Source organism: Moschus berezovskii, chromosome 25 (genome assembly GCF_049115385.1).
Source record: "Moschus berezovskii isolate FMDL1 chromosome 25, NW_MosBer_1.0, whole genome shotgun sequence".
Taxonomy (NCBI): domain Eukaryota; kingdom Metazoa; phylum Chordata; class Mammalia; order Artiodactyla; family Moschidae; genus Moschus; species Moschus berezovskii.
Genome location: NC_142484.1, coordinates 5044707 through 5067500, shown reverse-complemented (window position 1 = coordinate 5067500; position 22794 = coordinate 5044707). Strand labels below are relative to the sequence as shown.

The 22794-nt window shown below is 49.3% G+C and overlaps 1 protein-coding gene across 8 annotated transcripts in view; it reads left to right on the top strand.

Moving 5' to 3' along the window:
- Nucleotides 1-20836, top strand: part of PPP6R3 (protein phosphatase 6 regulatory subunit 3) — a 126599-nt gene extending 105763 nt beyond the window's left edge. For all 8 annotated transcript variants that reach the window (XM_088832460.1, XM_088832459.1, XM_088832458.1 and 5 more), the window contains 6 exons: nt 1547-1668; nt 6197-6350; nt 7717-7823; nt 9336-9486; nt 15461-15580; nt 18630-20836. In XM_088832460.1, the coding sequence (XP_088688586.1) occupies nt 1547-1668; nt 6197-6350; nt 7717-7823; nt 9336-9486; nt 15461-15580; nt 18630-18681 (706 nt within the window). In that variant the 3' untranslated portion in view covers nt 18682-20836. The remainder of the gene's footprint in view (nt 1-1546; nt 1669-6196; nt 6351-7716; nt 7824-9335; nt 9487-15460; nt 15581-18629) is intronic.
- Nucleotides 20837-22794: the final 1958 nt, after the last annotated feature.

Here is a 22794-nt window from a genome sequence, read left to right as displayed (position 1 = left end):
TGTCTTCAATTTGTTTAACGCTTGTGCAGTAAACCTAACAGTTGACATCACACTTAATGGTGAAAGACTGAATGCTTTCCTCCCACGATTGGGAACAAGATGAGGATACCTATTCTTAACCCCTGCTTTTCATATTGTGCTGGAGGTGCTCGCCAGTGCAGTGGGTCAAGAGAAGGAAATAATGGTATCTGATTGGAAAGGAAAAGTAAGAACTACCATTATTCATAGACAACATGACTGTCTATGTAGAAAGTTTGTTGGGATCTACAAAAAGACTCCTAGAATATAGTTTGGTGGGTTTAGCAAGATTGCATAATCTTGGATCGGTGTAATTGTTTTTCTACATACTTCAGCCAACAATTGGAATTAAAATTACTAAATAGTACTATTCAAAGTAGCATCAGAATATTAGATATGTACAGATAAATCTGACAAAAGATGTGCAAGGCTCATACACTAAGAACAGCTGAGAGAAATCAAGGCTTGATAAATATTTGTTTATGATTTGGAAGACAATATTATTAAGATGCCAATTCTCCCCAGATCTGGATTGATCTGGAATCATTGCTATTCCAAACAAAATTATAGCAGGTTTTTTGGTAGCAGTTGATAAGTTGATTTTAAAATTTATATGAAGATGCAAAGGACCTGGAATAGCCAAAACAGCTTTCGTAAAGAACAGTATTGACACTGCCTGACTTCTAGGTACAGTAGTTAAGACGGGTAGATCAGGGGACAGAATAGAGAGCCCATAAATAGGCCTACACACACACATAGACGTCTGATTGATGGTGGAGGTGCAGAGGCAGATCAATGGAGAGAGGGTAGTCATCTGAAGAAAAAGAGCTGGAATAGTTGGACATTATATGTGGGAAAATGACCTTGGTCTGTACCCTTGCTGTGTATACACAGTAACCAAAAATGGATCTTACGTCTGAATCATTAGAAAACTTTAATACTGGAAAATCTTTGTGACCTTGGGTGAGGCAGAGATCTCTGAGATACAATATTGAAGCACTTATACATGAAAAAAAATGGTGGTAAGTTAAACTTTATCAAAATTGAATACTAATATTCTTCAAAAGACAATGTTAACACAAGCACAAGGCGTAGACAGAGACAAAATTTGCGAATCATGTATCTCATAAAGGACTTACACGTAGAGCATATGAAGAACTCTCAAAACTCTATAGTAATGAGAAAAGACAACCGAGTTTTTAAAATAGGCTAAAGATGTGAAAAGACGCTTGAGAACAGGAGGTGAGCGTGTGAGAAACTGCTCAACATCCTTGGTCGTGAGGGAAGTACGGACTCTCGCCACCAGGGGGCGCCTGCACACCAGGCAGCTGCAAGGTTTCCGAATCGTCTGCAAGCACAGCCCCAATGGGAGCAGCCCGTGCCTGGGGTGGGGCGAGTCCTGACAGTGACAGGCACGGGGGACCCAGGTGAAGCGCAGCACGGTGTTTCGGTGTGGGATGTCTTCTGGGCTCTGGATTTAGCTGGGGGGCCGATGTGCAGCAGTAATATTTTGGACTTTTCCCCTCAGCTCGGGGAGTACAGACAGTGAGGAAAGTACAGACTCTGAGGAGGAAGATGGCGCAAAACAAGACTTGTTCGAGTCCAGTAGTGCCAACCCGGAGGACAAAATGGAGGTAGATCTGAACGAACGTAAGTCGCCGCCTTCTCCCCGTCAGCGCTGGCCTGCAGAACCTGGGGTGGCCTCTGAGGGATAGTTACGTGGAAGCACACGCTGTCGTTTGAGCTTCCTTGAAGGTTTCCGTCTCGGGGCCCGGGCCTGAGGGAAGGAACCAGTCACACCTTTGGTGAGAGGGCGTCTCTTTCCGGTTTGGAAGCCCTCTGTGTGCTTCTGGGTAGAGGACAGCAACGCGCCCACAGGTCCATCCTCCAGCTGCAGAGATGGCACCGTCGCAGACGGGGAGGGACCGCAGCTCCTGGGGAGCCGAGGGAAGACTGCAGGGTCAGGAGTGCGCCTGAGCCACGGGAATCCTTAGAGCTGGAGCGGCTCACACAGGGGCCCACAGTGTGAGCCCTGCAACCCAGAAACTCGCCAGCCAAATGCTTATCTGCGTTTGACCACTTGCTGAGAAGACTTCAGTTGACTGGCCTTTTAAAAATACTGTTAATGCCTAAAAGTTCAGACAAATTTTCACATAAAGTAGCCGTGTAGGCTGATATCGGGGCTTTTCTCCAGACCAACAGTGCTTCCTGTTGCCTGGGAGGGTTTTTATGCCTCGGTTCTAGAGGCTGAAACCCCACTCTGGGGGTCAGGTTCAACCTCATTGTGACCTCGGAGCTCGGCAGGCATCCAGCAGACCCCGCGTGCTCACCCCCGTTCTCTGTCCTCTCCTTCCCGGCTCACCGCCTTCAGGAGGGCGTGACGCCGTTCACACCAGCCGGCCTGTGTCAGGTTCCTGCTGTGTGCCAGGAGCTGGGGCACAGGCACAGCCTCCAGAGCCTTGGAGTCTGAGCAGATGGAGAATGTGGGGAGAACGGGGGCCCTGCTCCCCCAGGCCTCTGCAGAGCCCGCCCAGAGGACAGGGTGTGCCATGAGGACAAGTAGGGATGATTCGCTTGCAGGAAAACAGCTCCTAGGAAGTCATAGACCCACCACTGGTGAATGTAGCTCAGGGTGGAGACGTGGCCAGAGGCCGGAAGGAGAATTTTATTTTGGAGGTTGTAATCCTCCTCGTGAGGGTTCTATTGAGAATCCTGGGTTTTGACCTGTTTTGACATGATTACTCTTTGTAGCAGCGTGAAAGCTGGATTAGAAAGCGTGCTCAGGGACAGGAAGACCAGCAGCGGGACTCATTGTGAGACGTGAGAAACGGCAGGGCCTCATCAGGAGCTGGGGCAGGCGGCAGGGGGCGAAGACAGGACGGAGGCCCAGAGCTTTCGGCTTGTGTGTGTGTGTTCACCTGTGTGGTTCAGTAGTGTTGTGTATTCACACTGTTGTGTAGTGGGCCTCTAGAACTTTCTCACCTTGCAAAGCTGAAGCTATACCCATAAACTGCACTCGCCTTTCCCCAGTCCCTGGCCACCACCATTCTACCTTCTGTGTCTGAATTTGAGTCCTCTAGGGACCTCATCCTAAGTGGAGTCATGGAGTATTTTGTCTTTTTGTGACTGGTTTACTTCCTTTAGCATGGTGCCCTCCAGGTTCATCCATGTTCAAGTGTGTAGCAGGGTTTTATTACTCTTTCTTAAGGCTGAATGATATTTTGGAGTCTGTGGATCTGTGAGATCGCTGAGTGGGTGACGTGTGACTTGGGGAGTGACCGTACCCTTGGTGTGGCTCACTCCCCCTGTCACGGTTTCTCTGGAGCTACAGGGAGAGACGAGGGCCGGAGGTGTGAGGCTCACCCACAGGGCATGGCCGCACAGGTCTCAGCCCTCCTGACCTTGCTGCTTGGGAAAGCTTTCTTTGCACTGGCAGGTCAGCCGGGGTTGAGGTGGGACCAGGGTAGGGAGTGCTCCCCTCCAGGGCTCTGAGCTGCCTCAGCCTCTGACTTGAGAGCCTCTGCCGTCCACCCAATCTCTGTGGCTTCTTCCAGAGTTTTTCTCGACTGTTGAGAAGAGTTTCTCAACGGTTAATGTTAGAGTAATTCTGGGGAGCTAGTCTGGGAAAGACTATCCTGCTGCTGCTGCTAAGTCACTTCAGTCGTGTCCAACTCTGTGCAACCCCATAGACGGCAGCCCATGAGGCTCCCCCGTCTCTGGGATTCTCCAGGCAGGAACACTGGAGTTGGTTGCCATTTCCTTCTCCAATGCGTGAAAGTGAAGGTGCTCAGTTGTGTCCGACTCTTAGCGACCCCATGGACTGCAGCCTACCACGCTCCTCCGTCCATGGGATTTTCCAGGCAAGAGTACTGGAGTGGGTTGCCATTGCCTTCTCCGAAGACTATCCTGGGATGATAATAATAAGAAATTACTAACAACAGTCATTTCTGTGTAGCCTAGTTTATTTGGATGGAGCAAGTCCAGAACTTTGCATATCGTGGGCAGGCAGAAATACCTGTCACCTTCTCTGGAGGTGACAAATGGTAAAGAATCTGCCCGCAATTCAGGAGACCAGGGTTCGATTCCTGGGTTGGGAAGATCCCCTGGAGAAGGAGATGGCAACAAGCTCCAGTATTCTTGCCTGGAGAAGCCCATGGACAGAGGAGCTTGGCAGGGTGTAGTCTGTGGAGTTGCAAAGAGTCAGACATGACTGAGCGGCTAACACTTTCACTTTCTTGACTTTCTGAGGTTGCAGGTGGGGTTTTCAGACATTAAGGTACTATTCCTTCTGAGAGCCTGTGGAGCCCTGCCGCCTGGGTACACAGATCGGAGGGCAGGAAGCTCAGAAACAGCCCTCTGTCAGTACCTGCTAGATGAGGCCCTCATTTAACCCTCAGGACTAAGTAGATGGTTTTATCTGAAGTGAACAGATGAGGAAACCTAGCCCAGGGGGAGCTGAGTAAGTTGCCCAGAGTCCCGGGAAGGTCTGTCTGTGGGTTGGAGCACCTCTGTTATACCAGGTCTTTCTTGGTCATTTATCTTGAGGAGCATCCCCAAATAGCTCGAGGATCCCGTAGCCTAGCATTCCTTCCTTACAGCCTGGAGCCTCCTCCAATTGTGATAGAGAGCATCCCTGATAAAGAGCGGTGGTCCCCACTGCCAGCTCGTCCGCAGCAAGGATTTGGGCATTCAGCATGGGGTACTGTGAAGGAACCGCACGATGTGTGATGAGAGCAAGCAGACCCGATTTCGTCTGAAGGGACACACCTCGGGGGGCGACATTTAAGCAGAGACCGGCAGGGTGCGAGGAGCAGCACAGACAGGGCGCGGCCGCCTGCCACCCCCATCCCTGAGCACTCTCCCCTGCCTCCAGCACCTAGAAAGCCAGCGGGAACAGAGCTCCTCCCTGCTCTCAGAACTTCACTCCTGACACCAAATGTGTGAGTCTCCCACACAGCTCAGCCGAGGCACTGACCGTCTGAGTCAGGCCCGCAGGTTAGAGCTCACTCGCCCCGTGAGTCGGCTGCCTGTCCCTACCTCCGGCCAGTATGTCTGACCAACTGGCTGTAAACTGGGAGTTCCCGTGACCTCTGTGGTTTTGATTATTTGCTAGAACTGCTCACAGAATTCAGAAAAATCCTTTATCTGCCGTTACCAGTTGGTTACAAAGGATATATTAAAGGCTGCAAATGAACAGGACAGGTTCAGAGGGTCCCACGGGCAGAAACTTGGGTCCCCAGTGTAGTTTCATCTGCCACCTCTGTCCCCACCCCAGAAGCCCTGCAACTTGGGTGTTCATGGGGATCTTGCTAAGTGGGCTTGATTGGTAAAATCTTTGGTCATTAGTGATTAACTTGACCTCTAGCCCCTTACCCTTCTAGAAAGTTGAGGGAGGGGTGGTGGGGAAGGGCCAAAAGTTCCAGCTCTCTACACACTTGATTGCCCCACTCCCCCAGTCCCCATCCCAAGGCTCTCCAGGAGCTCCCAGTCTCATCTCTTTAGATACAGAAACCGTTTGTCACTGCAGAGATGGGGGTGGGGTTGGGGTGGGCAGAGGCTCCCTCTGTATTCCTCCTCCTGTCGCAGGAAGCCCCCTGCTGCGTGCGCTCCGGTGTAGACTGCGGGGCGCTGCGAGAAGGACCAGTGTGGGGTCGGGGTGTGTGGGGTCGGGGTGGGGCAGGAAGCCTTGAGCTTATTCCCAGTTTACTGTGACTGAGTACTGACATGCTTTTTAAAAGCTATTTATTTGATACTAATTTTGGATTTGCAGAAAAGGTGCAAAGATTGTCAGGAAGTGGCTGTATACCCTTCACCCAGCTTCCTCCTAGTGTTCATGTAACCTTGGTACCTTTGTCAAAATCGAGAAATTAACATCAGTATATTGTTTTATGTGTGCCTTTGTATTCTTGTGTGATAATTGCTGTTGGAAAAAAAATCACAGAAAGGGGAATTGCTAAGGGATCAAAGGAAACTGACAGTTCTATAATAGACGTTACCGAATGGCCCTCCACGTGCTTGTGGCTTATCCCCTTCCGTCAGTGGTGTGTTAGAATACCCTTTGCCCCACACCTGCCGTCTTTTTTCTTTTCTTAACACTGCACATCTGTTTCTGAAAAATACTTGTGTTACATTAAATTACCGAAGCATTCTCAAAGTGGAATTCCTCCCCTCTTTTTAGCACCCAGCTGGTCAGCCAACTTTGATGTCCCCATGGAGACAACGCACGGTGCTCCCTTAGACTCCGTGGGGTCTGACGTCTGGAGCACGGAGGAGCCTATGCCGACAAAGGAAACGGGCTGGGCTTCTTTCTCAGAGTTCACGTCTTCCCTGAGGTGAGCGCGGGCACAGCTCTCCAAGCCTTCCCACCTGAGAACCGTGTGTGAAGCGTGTTCCCGGTTGAATACAGTGCCTTAAACAAGATTGAAAAATCAACGGGGGAGATGTAGACACGGCTCTGAGTTACAGGGAAACACCAGCCTCCTCCTCCCTGCTCTCTCCCAGGGTGAACGGGGAGGAGGAGTGGATGATACAGTGGGCTGAGGAGACAGCCCAGGGAGTCAGGGAGCAGAGTGCTGACGGCGGAGCCAGGACAGGCTTCAGACGAGGAGGAGCCAGGAGTTCCTGAGGGGCGCCTCCGTGAGGGGCGTTACAGAGACGCAGCATGCACCTTGCGTTTAATAGATAATATTGAACGTACATTCCGCTTGGGGCTAATCTAGCTCTGTAAATTTAGGGGTATGTCAGGTGTGACTGTCAGTCTTGTTATTTGTATTAGTCTCAGCAACAGCAACTGATCATTTTGTAGTTTTCCTGAGTAATATTGTCAGCATTTGAGTATTAACCATAGATTTCATGTCTCCTTACACTTATTTTGATTTGCTTACTGTTGTTTCATTTTGTCTCCTGAGAAAATGGGGTGGAGATTTCCACCCCCTGACTTGAAAGACTTTCTTTCCTTGTTCTAAAAAGACATGTTTTTAAATAGTCACTGTAATGGCAAAGATTAGAAGACAACCTGATGTGAGCTAGCAGTTACCATCGTAGACAAATCCCGAGAAGAGACTGAAAGCCTCGTTGCTTTAGAGCAACTCTGATAACAGCAGTGAGCTGTTACTCAGAGGTGAAGTGCGGTTTATGGAAGATGTCTCCAAAATACGATGAGGTGCTGGCTCTTCTCCAGTGCAGGGCAGCCAGGTTTCTGCCTCCTGCTCTTCCGGTTGCTCGAGGATGCTGCTGGAGCAGCTGCTTCCCGTTACAAGCCCTTGTGCACGGTCCGTGTTGACTCATCGAACATCAGCAGCAGGGCCAGGCCCTCTGGGCAGTTTGCCTAGAGGTGATAGGGTTTTTGTAAAAACGGAGCTGTAGATACAGTTGATAGTGTACAGTGTGTGCACTCCTGTCCCAGCCTCGGGAGCCTGGTGCTTGTGTGAGCCTGAGGGGCTGGGGGCATCTTGAGACTCTCTGGGAACCTCCGAGAAGTCCCCGTGTCGCTGCCTTGCTGACCCAGCAGAACGTCTCCCACCCCGGCTCATCTGCCACTCCACTCTGCCGTCCACACTCACGTTTGTGTTTCTTGGCGTCTGTAACCAGCTGTGTCTCCACAGTGGATTTGAAACTAGTGTTCATGGGTTTTCTGTGAATGATGATCCTGAGGGCTGTCTCCCACTGCTCACCTCTGAATTTTCTCTTCTCTAAAAGTACGAAAGAGTCTTTAAGGAGTAACTCCCCGGTGGAGATGGAAACCAGCACTGAACCGACGGACCCTCTGACGCCCAGTGTGGCTGCGCTAGGTGCGCAGCCAGAAGGTGGGTCCGGAGCCACGGACTGCGCTCCTGGCGGGTGTTTGCCCTGGAATATGACACTGATTTCCCTAGATCTGGGAAGTTGTCTTTGTCCGCCAAGTAGGGTTTCTAAAAAAGTTCACGGGCTCAAAGGACCCAGGAAAATGAGATGTGGGTCTGATATCCTCAGGGCTTTGGGCGAAAAGCAATTGTGTGTTTATTCTAGAACCACAGCATGCTGATCCTAGAAAGAGTAAGGTATCTAAGTTGCCAGTCATTCAGTCCCCTCAAGACAGGAAAGGAAACAGGCCCAGAAAGGACAGTGTCTTAGCCTGCAACACCCAGGGGGAATGAGGCCAGCACTTGTCATGGGTGCTCCAGGCCTGGCTGCATCTGGTGCTTTTATTCCTTGGAGTGTGCTGTCTGGGTGCATTTCAGGCTGTGTAGTTGTTTATTTCTTTGCATCTTTATGAACAGGTGACATGGTTGAGGCTGTTCAGTGACTGTCTTACTCAGAATAGGCAGGTGTAGCTTGCATGGGCCCTGAACTGTTTCTAACCTGATGATTAGGGCTGTGGGAGGTTGGTGAAGGGGCACGAAGGAGGGATTGACACGGAAGAGACGAAAAGTTAGTTCTCAGAAAATGAGGGTACATGTGTAGGGCACAAGAACCAAGGGGCAAGGGAAATGAATAAATCCAGAAATTAGTGTTTTGTCATTCTTCTGAAAAGTAAAAGTGAAGTCGCTCAGTCATGTCCAACTCTTTGCGACCCCATGGACTGTAGCCTACCAGGCTCCTCCATCCATGGGATTTTCCAGGCAAGAATACTGGAGTGGGTTGCCCTTTCCTTCTCCAGGGGATCTTCCCCACCCAGAGATTGAAACTGGGTCTCCCACCTTGTAGGCAGACGCTTTACTGTCTGAGCCACATTCTATGTAGATGACCTAGTTTATCCCTGAGCAGTTCTATAAGGGGGTTCAAACACCTCCAGTTTTGTTCATAAGAAAACTCAGGCCCAGGTTGGGTGCTTTGACCTGGTCTGTGAGGCCAGGTATGAATTCAGATGCTCGTCACCAGTTTACCACATGACTCCCTCTCGTAGGACACAAAAATGATCCACAGAGAACCGGAACAAGGTAAGTTAGCAAACAGAACAAAATAGGGCCCGAGTGTGGGTAAGCGAGAGGCGCAGGGTGAGCGCGAACAGCGCTGGCGGAGCAGTGGGCTGTGGCTGCAGAGGATTTGGCCGCCGCCTCTGCCCTGTCTGGGAGCTGGAGAAGTGAGGGGCAGGACAGTCGTCTGAGGCAGTTGGGTGTGCAGGTAGCGGGGCAGACTGGGAGTCCAGCTGGTCCTGGGCTGTAGTCAGTGATCCCTCACAGCGTCTGCCCCGTGGGCGTCATTAAGAGGCAGCAGCGGACTGACCGTCTCACGTCTCTGTCTCTAAGCAGCTGAGGCGACGCTGGGTGGGTGGGTCTCCTCAGAGGGGCGCCAGGGTCGGTGTTGGTGCACATGACCATCAGCTGTGTTCTTTTCAGCGCCAGGCAGTGTGGCCATGGAAGCCAGCTCCGATGGCGAGGAGGATGCGGAAAGCACAGGCAAGGTAACTGAGACAGTGATGAATGGCGGCGTGAAGGAAACTCTCAGCCTCACTGTAGACGCCAAGACAGAGACTGCGGTCTTCAAAAGGTAACCAGGCTCGGCCATGCTGGCAGCTTCAGCTTGTCGGGAGGGCGGTGGGGGAGAAGCCACAAATGCTGACACCCTTAATTTGGTTCCAGCGTGGGTTCAGACATTAGCCTGACGTCATTCTATTATTTCCATTAACTTTGTTAAGTCTTAACAAAGAGATGGAGTTTGGGTCTCGGTGTCTGCCCTTCCCCTTTTAATAGTATTTTGAAGACTAAAGGTTGAGAAGACTGATGGATTCAAAATACATGAGTTCTGGAAACAGGAATTGCATTGGATACAGAAAACAAAGCTGGGACCATCTAAACCATAAGTTTGGTGTTATACAGATCATTTCCTCCAGACACAATGCAACCAGCAGAATTCAGTAACAGAATGATAGCTTGCAAAAATATATTTGGAAATTACCCTCAGTTGTAAACTTATGTGTCAAAAAAGGAATCATAATGCAAATTAAAAGGAAAGCTGAAAAAGTAGTGAAAAAAGTTCTACCAAAACCCACAGGCTGCAGCTAAATCAGTGCTTAGAGCGCTGGTCTCCATCTTACACAGACCCTTTCATGTCCCAAGAATAATGCTTCCCAACTTGTGAAGCCAACACAAAACAAAGCATGAAAGAAGAAATTATTGTACGCTGATTCCATGTGTGCGTCTGTATGCAGAATGCTTTAAAGTTAGAAGCTGGCAAACCAAAAGATTACTGATGGCAATTCACAGATAGATGGTTGGAAACCTTTTGGACTTTCAGTAGGTAAAAAAACATTTGATAAAAATTAAAGCTATTTGTGACTTTTTAGCAAGCTAGGAATAAGAAGTAGCTACTGATATAAGTGTCCACTGAAAATCTACAACAGACTCTAAAACATTATTTTGAAGAAATACTCATTTTCAAAGACAAGACAGACAGTGAGCCCTGCCGTTACTGCTTCTCATCAGCACTGTGCTGCTGGTCTTAGCATATGCAGCATAAGTTAAAAGTAAAAGGCATACACATTCAAAAGAACTAAAATGGTTTTTGTTTATTTGTAGGTTCAGCTCAGTCACTCAATCGTGTCTGACTCTTTGCGACCCCGTGGACTGCAGGTTATTTGTAGGTTGTGACTTGCTATATAAAAATTCCAGTGGAATCTGTATGTAAACATCAGAATTGCTAGTAAAGTTTAGCAAGTGTACTGAATACACCCTCAAGTCGATTGCTCCATGGAAGCCAGCACAAGATGTCTGAGCTGTACCCCTTCCCCTTTAAACGAGAAGTTAACCCGTGTCTGTAACTGAGACCTAAAAACCGAAGTGCACAGGTTCAGGCGTCAGTGCCGTGCTCCCTTGTTGTTCAGTTGCTGAGCCACGTCAGACTCCGCGGCCCCGGGGGCCGCAGTGCACCAGGCTTCTCTGTTCGTCACTGTTTCCCAGAGTTTGTGCAAACTCCTGTGTATTAAGTTGGTGATGCCATCCAACCATCTCATCCTCTGTTGCCCCTTTCTCTTCCTGCCCTCAATCTTTCCCAGCATCAGTGGCTTTTCCTGGCCAAAGTATTAGAGCTTCAGCATCAGTCCTTCCAATGACTATTCAGGGTTGGTTTCCTTTAGGATTGACTGGTTGATCTCCCTGCAGTTTAAGGGTCTCTCAAGAGTCTTCTCCAGCATCACAATTCAAAAGCATCAATTCTTTGGTGCTCAGCCTTCATTATGGTCCAGCTGTCTTATCTGTACATGACTACTGGAAAAACCATCACTTTGACTATATGGACCATTGGTAAAGTGATGTCTCTGCTTTTTAATACGCTTTCTAGGTTTGTCGTAGCTCTCCTTCCAAGGAGCAAGCCTCTTAATTTCATGGCTACAGTCTCCATCTGCAGTGATTTTGGAGCCCAGGAAAATAAAATCTGTCACTGTTTCTACTCTTTCCCCTTCTGTTTACCATGAAGTGATGGGACTGGATACCATGATCTTAGTTTTTTAATGTTGAGTTTTAAGCCAGCTTTTTCACTTTTCTCTTTCACTTTCATCAAGAGGCTCTTTAGTTCCTCTTCACTTTCTGCCATTAGGGTGGTATCATCTGCATATCTGAGGTGGTTTATATTTTTCCCAGCAGTCTTGCTTCCAGCTTGTGATTCATCCAGCCTGGCATTTCACTTGATGTACTCTGAATAGAAGTTAAATAAACAGGGTAACAGTGTATAGATTTGACATACTCCTTTCCCAATTCGGAACCAGTCTGTTGTTCCATGTCCTGTTCTAACTGTTGCTTCTTGATCCACATACGGATTCTCAGGAGACAGATAAGGTGGTCTGGTATTCCCATCTCTTTTAAGAATTTTCCGGTTTGTTGTGATCCATATAGTCAAAGGCTTTAGCACAGTCAATGAAGCAGAAGTAGATGTTTTTCTGGAATTCCCTTGCTTTCTCTGTGATCCAAAGAATGCTGACAATTTGATCTCTAGTTCCTCTGCCTTTTCTAAGTCCATCTTGTACATCTGGAAGTTCTCAGTTCATGTACTGATTACCTTGCCAGCATGTGAAATGAGTGCAATTGTACCGTAGTTTGAACAATCTTCGGCATTGCCCTTCTTTGGGATTGGAATGAAAATGAAAACTGACCTCTTCCAGTCCTGTGGCCACTGCTGAGTTTTCCAAGTTTGCTGGTGTATTGAGTGTAACACTTTGACAGCATCATCTTTTAGAATTTGAAACAGCTTAGTTGGAATTCCATCACTTCCACCAGCTTTGTTCGTAGAAATGCTTCCTAAGCCTAGTTGACTTCATACTCTAGGATGTCTGGCTTGAGGTGAGTGACCACACCATCATGGTTTATCCAGGTGACTAAGACCTTTTATAGTTTGCTAATTTTGCCAGAAGGGCTTCCCAGGTGGCACTAGTGGTAAAGAACCTGCCTGCCAATGCAGGAGACATAAGAAGTGTGGGTTTGATCCCCGGGTCAAGAAAGCCCCCTGGAGGAAGGCATGGCAGCCCACTCCAGTTCTTGCCTGGAGAATCTCATGGACAGAGGAACCTAGTGGGCCACTGTCCGTAGGGTCGTAAAGGCCCAAGACATGACTGAAGTGACTTCACACAGCATGTTTGCTAACTTTGGCATTGCTTCTCAATAGATTTCTCCTCAAAATCCCCGTGGAGGTTTTTATGAAAGGGAAAAACGGATTGTACTTTTCAGAGAAGACCGAGGAGAGCTGTGCTGAGCAGGATCACTGTAAAGAGGAGAGTGAGGGGCCTTACCGTGGGAGCTGTCAGGGCCCGCTGTTCCTAAGATGGTGCTGGGACCATGGTGCAGAGCTGTCCGAGCAGACCCGTACACTGACGTGGTCAGGTGACGTTCATGACGAGAGAAGGGACTGATAAGTTGCACATACCCATGTCAGAGAACAAGTTACACCTCTGTTCTCAATACAGGTATGAAAGACAAAATTTCTAGTCTTCTAAAAGACACAGTAAAATGAAAAGACAAGTCATAACTAGCAAAGAAACACACAGGGTATAGGAAGATCCTCATACCAAAGGAAGAGACAATAAATAACTTTTAATTTGACAGAGGATACAAACAAGCTGTTATTTGCAGAGGGAAAAAGTAGACTGACTAATGGGCCAGGCTTATGTCAGTGATGTGACAATTCAGTGCTGTTTCATGCATGTTACATGTCAATCTATTAATTCCTAAGTTGTTACAGAAAATAGAAAAAGTGTCAAAACTGCCTGGGCCTTTTTATGAAGCAGTGAAGCCTAATTCCAGAACCAGATGAAGATAATTACAGAAAATGATCAACTTATGTCACAGGCAAACTAAATGCAGAAATCCTATGTGAAATGTTTGCTAACTGAACCTAACAGTATACCAGAAAAATTCATAATGATCAGTTTATCCCTAAACTGTAAAGATGGGTCAACATCCTTAAAGTATACCAGAAATCCTTCATAATGATAAGTTAGTTTATCCCTGAATTGTAAAGATGGTTCAATATCAGAAAATCCGTCTGTGTAATTCAGTGCATATCAATAGAATGAAGAAGTCATTTGACATTTGTGATGACGTGTTTGGGGGAAAAAAATGTATATGATTAAAACTGAAAGCACCATGGTTATCATCCCACTTTACAGATGGGAAATGCGGTACTGGAATTAAATGGTGTGGCCAAAGTCTCATGGTAGTTAGAAGAGAATGCAGTGTTCTGACCTGAGGGCAGAAAGGGCCTTCTTTTTTGAAACAAAACAAACTGCCTTTGAAAGCATAAACTTCATGCAAAGAATAGGATTGGGTTACATCAAAGTGAAGAATTTCTGGTTGATAAATTACTGTAGACAAAATTAGGAGGCAGATGGCAAATTAAGGGGGAAAAACTTACAGTTCTAAATCAGCCAGAAATTAGCATTTAATATTCAAACCAGTAAGGAAAAGAATGAAAACCCAGATCAGAAAATGGGCAAAAAATAGCAACAGGCAGTTTATAGACAAGGAAACCCAAAGGGGCAAAAAGAAGAAAAACTCAAGAGATTCTGAGAACTCAGACACATCTTATTAGACCAGCAGGAGGGGGAACGATAGGGAACGTGAGTGTTGATGGGTGTGGGGCCGTAGGAGCCCCAAGGCCCTGCTCGGTGGATGCTGACCAGGGCATTCATTCTCAGGGGCAGCGGGGGCTTCCTTGTAATAGGAAAGATGACAGTGTTTTCCAGTCCTGTGTGTGAAGCCCTGAGAGGTGCCCGAGTGGGTCCGCTGGGGTGGAGGCAGGCAGTGGCGGCTGTTGCAGCTTTGTATGTACAGTCTCTGGTCTCTGCGAGGTGCGCTGTGGAATGGGAGGTGGGCGCCTCGGGGTGCTGTGCTCCCGTCAGCGGGGCGGACAGAGATCCCAGCTATGCTGGGACAGTCCTGAGTGCAGGGAGGGTGCGATTCACGACCAGTCATGAGTCTCAGAATCCACATGGGTAAAATGATTCTACGTTTTACAACAATGAAGGTAACAAGCATGGAACACATCAGCATAGCTGCGTTGGGCAGGGAGTGGAGAGTGGGGATGAATTAGGAGGAGGAATGGGCTTGACTTCGGGTCTCTTCCCATAAATGTATTTCCCCGAGCCATCTGAAAACCACTCATAAGTCATCCTAAAATGAGGTTTCTCACAAGCGGATCGAAGATAGGACCCAGCACTAAGGATAGTGGGACCTGTAGCTGCCCTTAAGCTCTGTTTAGTGCTGTCTTGAATTGTTGCACACACAAAAAAACGGGAAATCCAGACAGACTAGGCGAAAGTCTTAAGTTTCCAGTCCACAGACAGTGGAGACGCCAGGAGCATCGAAGGGGAGACGATCCTTTGGTGTTTCATTTCCCCAAGCCCTCTGACCCCTTAAGGCTCGGTTTGCCCCAGTCCTGTCCGCTGTTCCCACTCTCTCCTGCCATGGTTTGTCCTTCTCATGCCGTGTCAGAGACAGCTCGAGAAGCTGGTCCTGGCTCAGCTGCATGGCCTCCTGCTTCCGGGACCTCAGCCAGCAAGCCGATGGGGGGCTTGGCCCTGGGCGCAAAACCTTTAACTGAAGACTCGTTCCTTCAAACAGGTTCATTTGACACCTTCTCCGAGCCTGCAGTTTGCTTATGTGCAGTCGTGGACATAGTATTCCCCCAAATACCTCATTTTAGGAGTATTCTGAAAGTCTTGTCCATTTCTTTTTCTGTTTTGCACCCTTGGCCTCAGAGTGTTGAGATCCTACCGGTATGTACAGTGCCGCGGGGCCGTTCTTTACCAGACACCAACTGCATCACATCGTCCCTCTCTCAGCTCCCACGTGTGTGGTCCTCCCCCCTGTGGTCTCCCCGGCGTGTCTGTGGCCCCTGCGCCCCCTCCCTGAGCATGCTCAGCCCCGGGGCTTGGCTCCATGGCCACCATGACTTCAGTGCCATCGCATGCGTCCTCATCCTCCGCCCGCTGGTGCCACCTTGGCCTCTCACGCTGCCTGTCGTCCTCTTTATGCAGTGAGGAAGGAAAACTGTCTACCTCTCAAGATGCTGCTTGTAAGGACGTGGAGGAGAGCCCTGAGTCGGCAGAGGGCAAGTCTGTGGCCCCCCGGCCCCCCAGCAGCAGCCCAGAGCAGAGGTGAGTGCTTGCCTCCTCCCGGCCGGCCTCAGCCCTGCCCCGCTTTGTCTCCTGGGAGCCGGGCGGGGCGCTGGCCTGGGGGTGAGGGGCCATTGCAGTTGTCCTCCGCTGATCAGTGACTGCCTAGCAGGGTAGTGGTCCTCAGTTCCATATGGCAGCCAGGTGACTGAGCTGGGAACTTAACCTGTCGCAGTTCACCTCCTAGCCCAGAGGCTGAAAACCTTCTGATTCTTGGAGGTAGTGTCACTGGTCCTCTGAGAAGTTGTTGGGGGTGGGAGAGTCTCTCGTGCTGGCATACCCCCTCCTGTTTTTCTTGAAGGGGCACCAAGTTGGGGCTGATATTGAGCCCCTCCAGGGTTGGGTTCCCCCTCCGGGATTGGCTTCCCTCTGTCCTGCAGATGCCCAGCTCCCAAGACAAGCGGCTCCTGTGCCCACTTGGGCAGACGTGTCCATGGGACACTCAGGTGGCTTCCCAGAGTGCAGCTCCCTATGCGTAAGCTCAGTGTTCGCAGCTCTCGATGTGAGTCTCTCTTTGGTTTTATTTTTGCAAAATAGTATCTTGTCCAGCTGAAGTTTGAAGCTTTTACCTGCAGAGTCAAGGGATTTACAGTATAACGTACCCTCTGTAGTCGCCTTGTGCTTAGCGTGAGCCGGTGGTCTGGAGGGGCAGGCCAAGCCCCAGCCTCCGCCCGTCCCCGAGGGCCACCATAGGCCCCACAAGCCAGGACAGCGTCCTGCTGCTGTAGAGCTTGCCTTGGACCACACAGACCTCTGCTCAGCCCTGCCCAGAGGGAACTTTTTTGATTGAATAGATCCAATATATAGTGAATATATTCTGTATATATATATAGAATCAAAAATACATCCTTTTTTGATTGTATATTCCTTCCATAAGGAATTGCGTAACTTTAGGAAGCCTTTTCAGGGAAGTGCTTTCTGCTCACCTGATCCCCCAAAATCCAGGCATTTTAGGGACAGTATAACCAGTGGTCACCAACAGGGGGCACTCTCGGTTCACAAGTCGGTAAACTGCGTGTCCCTTGTGTAACAAACCCGGCTTTGGGGGTCTGGCCGAGCTGTGCTGCTCAGGGTCTGGGTAAGCCATTTTTTCGTCTGGGCATCTCCTTTGTTTCTCCAGAGTCCTCTGCAGGTCTGGCTTCTGATCAGGTATCATCATCCCCGCGCTGTCTGCCCATAAATTCCCTCCTGTTGTGTGTGGCCTGCAAGCCAGCTAACCCACCCACTCTGCAGCCGTGGAGCCTGGGTCTGCTTTCTCTGATGTGAGGGAGGCAGGCCTGTGGGAGCAGTTTCTGGGCTCTGGAGTGCAGGGGTGTCTGCCCCAGGGGAAACGCACATGCTCTTCTCTGAGCCTAGAGACTTCTCCTAACCTGCAGGCCTCAGGTGGTGGAGGAGCAGGTGGGGAGAGCCAGCAGGGGGAGAGGGAGGGGGTCGTCACACAGTGGAAAGCGGTTTGGTCCTGGTGACAGAGCCACAGATAACACGGGGGCGTGAAGACTGCGTGCCGCCGGGTGAGGGACTGGGAGGGGCGCTCTGGGAGGCGGACGCCTGACCACAGGGACAGAGGCGGGCTTGCTGATGCGGCACGCCACGTTCCGAGAGCAGTGTGTGTAAAGCGGTGCTGAAGGTGGAGACAGCTGTTTGGACTTCCGTGTGCAGTCTTACGTTGGGGGGGTCTGTCTACCAGATACGAGGCTGTAGGTGCTGTTGACTTGGTGTCTGTTGCCACAAACTATTGTCTTTCAGTGTTGATCGCGTGTGTGTGGCATCTGCCTTTAGTGCACAGATGGGCATTGTGCATGCATTGTAGACCTACTAAGCTCTGGGGGCTTCTGCCCCCCTTTTACAGGGGCAGAAAACAAGCTGAGAGTGGTTGAGAAACTTACTGAAGATCACACAGCTCACAGGTGGTGAAGGCAGGGCCTGTGTCTCTGATGTAATGAGACAGCGTCAAGTGTGGGTCGAGTCTGCCGTGTGTGTGGAGCTGCCCTCACGGGTCTCTGTTGGGATTGGCGAGCTGAAGCGGCGGACGCTGGGTCAGGAGTCCTTGTGCTGCGTGCTGTCAGCGCTGTCTCCTTTCCGGGAGCATCTGAAGAATCTGGGTACTGTGTCAACACACACACACACACACACACAGACACCACACACACACCCCCACATACACACACACCACACACACACACCCTGTCAACACACACCCCACACACACACACACACACCCCACACATACACGCACCCACCCCACACCCACACACACACACACACACACCCCACACACACCCCCCACACACACACACCCCACACACACACACCCCACACACACACACACCCCACACATACACACACCCACCCCACAGACACCCCCACACACACACCCCACACACACACACCCTGTCAACACACACACACACACACCCTGTCAACACACACACACCGTGAAGAATCTGGGTATCCTGTAAACACACACACATAACCCCCCCCACACACACACACACACACCCCACACACACCCCCCACACCCCCAGAGTTACCCTGACCTTTTCTTCATGGGAGCACATATTACAGGACACACCTTTGTTTCCAAAGTTGGTCCTTTTATAGACTTTTCCAGTCCCTCCCCCACCCCCCCCCACCTCTTCTCTGAGTAGCAGAATCCTACTTTTCCAAGTGAAATTTTATGTGGATGGCAGTGTATGGAACATGAAAAGTTGTGCTGAAGGAGGGGTGATCGGATAGCTAATGAAGACTCAGGGAACAGTGGCTGCAGACCGCTTCCAGCGGCGAGGTGGGGAGGGTCTCCCAGCACCTGCTGCTCTGTAGCCCTTGTCACCCCCAGCCGAGGCTTAGAGCTGTGCAGTTAGTTTCTGTAGCTTTAGGAACGTTGACTAAGAAGCATTTCATGGTGCTTTGTGCAGGCTTTGTGCTAGGCCCGCCTGAACAGTATTCTGATGAACGTCATCCACCCTGCCCGGGGGCGGCATGGCGTTGGTCTCTCTGGGAGTCCTGAGGCCATCTCTCGCCCTCCCTGCAGGACTGAGCTGCCGAGTGTGCCGGGCGATGCAGCGGTCAATGGCCCTGTATGATGAGGAGCCCCCTGTGCTGCTGACCGAGGGCGGCGGGCGCCGAGCAGGCGGGGCTCCGGGCTGCGTGGGGAGCCCGCCGAGCCACCGCCGCTGCACTCACTCTGCAAGGGATCAGGACCAGCAAGCTTTCTATTCTAGTCTAAGACGCTGTACAGAGAAATCCAGAAGTGTACAAATGTTGCACATTGACAAATACCAAGAATTTTTGCGTATGTTTATATTGTATTGTTCTAAATAATGGGTAGCCTGTGAAATAAGATCTTGCCACCCATGTAATAATAGTAGTAATACTATAGTTAAAATGGCTGTAAGAATAGTTTTATAAAAGTGAATACACAGATCTATTGTATTTGAAACATAACTATTTGACAATTATTAGTGTGACCAAAGTATTAGGCAGTTTTCATACATTTTTCACCTTGTACAAAATTCTGAATTCATTTTTCTTCCAGGTTGACAAGGAGTTGTAGGATTGAAATGCCCTCCTAAGTGTTATTTTGGTTGTTCTAACTTACAAAAGTGATTTTGAATAAGAAATATTTGGTGTTCTTTTTATAACCAGTTTTTAATTGGTAACTGTTTTCTGTATTGTTTAAAAACGGATCAAAAAATGTAAGTCTATTGGTAGAGATTAAGTATTTATTGCTACAACTTAGTTGATAAATTGTGTTATTGTAAAGCCATATGTTCTGTTAAAGTCTTGTTTGCTTGAACTGTTTATCCCTGCAGGTGAAACACTAGAATATTTGGAGTGTACAGGCTTGTGGTTTGGGTTTTGTTTGTTTTATGTTTTGTTTTGGTTGTTCATCTGCCTTTTAACCCATTCACCAAAATTTACCTTGTTAATAACAAGCATCACCAATGAACATTTCAGAGCAATCTTCATATTTAACATACCTGAATCATATTAGGCAAGTCAGTGGAAAAATGCTCGTGCTGCTAATGGAATTAGAGTGCGTTCATTTTACAGGCTAGTCTTTTTAAACTAGAAATCAGAGTCCAGCACCTCAGCATGTTCATTGTTTTACTGTACCTTGTGAGGTTTTCACTCGTAAATTCTAAACCAGTGTATTTTTTTTTAGAACTGGTTTGTGTACATATATAGTGATTATGGATACTAATTCAATGTAATTTATAATTTTCTATGTCAATATAAAAATACATCACAGCCTTCTCAAACAGCTGAAGCAATATATTGTATATTGCCATATCGTCTGGTGAAAGGGTTAAATTACTTCACCTCTTGCACTTTTAGATGCAAATCAGTTTTTCATTTCTGTAATAGAAAATTATTCACGTATTTTTACATCATTTGTTTTTCCTGACCAGTATTTAAAACCAAAAGGATATTCTGAAAAATGGCCAACAATTTTTTTAGAAATAGCATCCCAAGCAGCGTGCCTAAACATTACATTGCATATGGAAATAAAAAAAAAATCAAATGTCTAATGCCTTATTTCTGGTTTACTTTTCCACTGTAAATGGTGTGGAGGCCCTTGGTGAGGTTTCCGGAGGCAGACTAGCCCCCAAGGACAGTGGGGCCAGCCATGTGCCCTGGGACAGTCGGTGGGGCTGCCGCGCTGGCCTCTGCACCAACTCAGGGACCCTTTCTTTCGGGAGCTCCTCTCAGAAGACACTGTCCTCAAGCACGCACCCCTGGACCCTCAACGCCGCCAGAGGACAGGCCTCCCCTCGCTGGTCTCAAGGGTGCTGACCGACGCGGCCGGACCTCGGGGACTGCCGGCGGCTGGCGTGCTCTGGTCTGGCCTAGTGGAGAGCTCTGCAGGCACCGCCTGGCTCCAGGGCTGCACGCACAGTCCCACACCCTCTGGATCTCCTCGGCCTCTGCACCCTCCCAAGGTAAACCTGGCATCTTGTTCATCCCGCCCGCTGCTGATGGAAGGGCCCTTGGGGTGGGTTGTGTCCCGCTCGTCACGCCTGGCAGGGAGGGGACACGGGTGGGCAGTGCAGAGTCTGTCGGGTGGGAGTCTGCCGGCCCCAGGGATTGGAGCGAGTACATGCTCATTGAGTTTCTACTTTAATTTTTGTGGGTTGGCCCTACTGAATGCAAGACTGCAGATGTCTATGATACCAGACCTGTATTAAAAAAAACAAAAAAGACAACAAAATAAAGCCTGGTTCTTTGTGTCCAGTAGTCTTCTCTGTACCTTGCTTGGGCTCTGGTACCCAGACAGGGTTTGGGGCTGTGAAAGGACCACCACTGGATTCTGAGGGGTCAGGCTCCCTGGCATGAGATCCTGGGATGGCGAGAAGGAGCCATGCCAGGTGACGAGCTACATGCGTCCTGCCCCCGCGGCGAGAGCAGTCAGTGCCGACGGCAGGGGCACTGCGGGAGCCTGTGTCTTCCCTGCTGTGTGTGTGTTCTCCATATTTAGTGCCTCCCCAGCCTGGGGCTCTGGCATTACCAGTAACTTGGAGGTGAAATTTCTCAGTTGTTCCACAACGACGCCGCCACGTCACAGCTGCTTGCTTTCCCTTTTTCCCCATCTGCATGAGAAAGTGTCCCCCTGGTTGTTACCCATCCTCCAGAACCAGCTGGTCACCAGGCCCCCGTGTTAGTCTGGACACACACCTCTGTGTACTGTGACGCCGCAGAACCTGCCAGGCGCTCAGGGCCAGGGCACTGAGGGCAGCGGGGCCAGCTGGCACTGACTCACTCACAAGCCACTCTGCCCACACAGGATGGAGAACTTTTCTGTCTCAGCTGCTTTTTCTGTCACATGGGAAAACCACAGCAATTTACACAGCAATGTAAATCAGGAAATGTTAGTATGAACTCCCTACTCGCTTCTTCACCTGCTAACGTCACCTGCTGGCCTTTGTAAATCTTGACTTTGAGCCTGGATTTGAGCTGTTTACAGCCTGCACCTCCGGAGAACTCAGATGCCTTCACTCCAGAAAGATGGATTTAGTAATTTTTCTGCTTCAGGGTCAGCTGCCTCTCCCGTAGCAGCTCTGGCCCAACGCCTGTGTTCAGTTTTATCGGGACAGAGCCACGCGCCTTGGTTTGTCCGCTCTCTGCTGCTCCTGCACCCCGCTGACAGGCCAGGAGTCGAGTTGCTTGCCTCCCTCCACAGCCGGTCTTCATCCTTGCCTTTGGTTCGGTTTCTTCGTCTGCTTCCTGCTCCTGTTGCTACTGATGCCTTTCCTGCTCAGCCCTCCATTTCAGTGGTCAGCGCCTGGGCTTTGCCCTTACCATCTATACCAGTCTTTCATCGCTTACCTAGTGAACAGGACAAAGCGCTGCCTTTGAATTTATTCCCTGAGATGGCTTATATGTGCTTAAAGATGAGGACCACTCAGCTGATGGTGTTTCATACCACCTGACATAAGGTATTGGGTGGTTCTGTTTTATTTCTCCTGTACAGTTCTCTACTTGTTAACCGAAACTGAGATCTTAAAGCACTGTTCTAAAAGCTTTATGTGCATTAACTTTCCTTCACAGCAGTTTTATGAGATGGACGGCTGTCCTCATTTCACACATGGATGAGAGGGTCACAGACGTTAGTTTTGACAAACGGTGCCCAGCTAGCAAGTGCCAAGAGTTGTGAAGATTAACTTTCATTATTTAAAGAACAATGCTCAGCTAATATCAGCTGCCAATATCAGTAACTGTTTGTTACTATAGTACACTCCCAGTCACATCCTGTGGTGTTTATTTTTTTCTTAGAATTTGTCAGTTTGGTGTCAGAGGAGAGCAGTGAGTGGAGACCATCGAACATTGAGTGCTTAGTGGCCAGTAAAACGATAGAAATGTGACAGGCATTGTGGTAGGCAGCGCCAGATGGTGAACAGAAACAGCACAGACCAGTGTGTGTGTGAGAACCGCTCTTGATGGGATTACGGGAGCAGTGGCTTCTGAGGGGCTCATACTTGCTCCTGGACCCAGCCCCAGCTGGCTGCTCTCGTGATCAGTGGCAGAGTTGTGTAGTTGCAACAGAGGCCATACGGCCTGCAGACCCCAACATGTTTATTCTCTGGCCCTTATAGAGAAAGCTTGCCGGCCCCTGAAATAGATCAGTGAAATGGAATAGAATCCAGGAGTAGACCCACAGGTACATGGTGAGTTAATTTTCAACAACATTGCTAAGG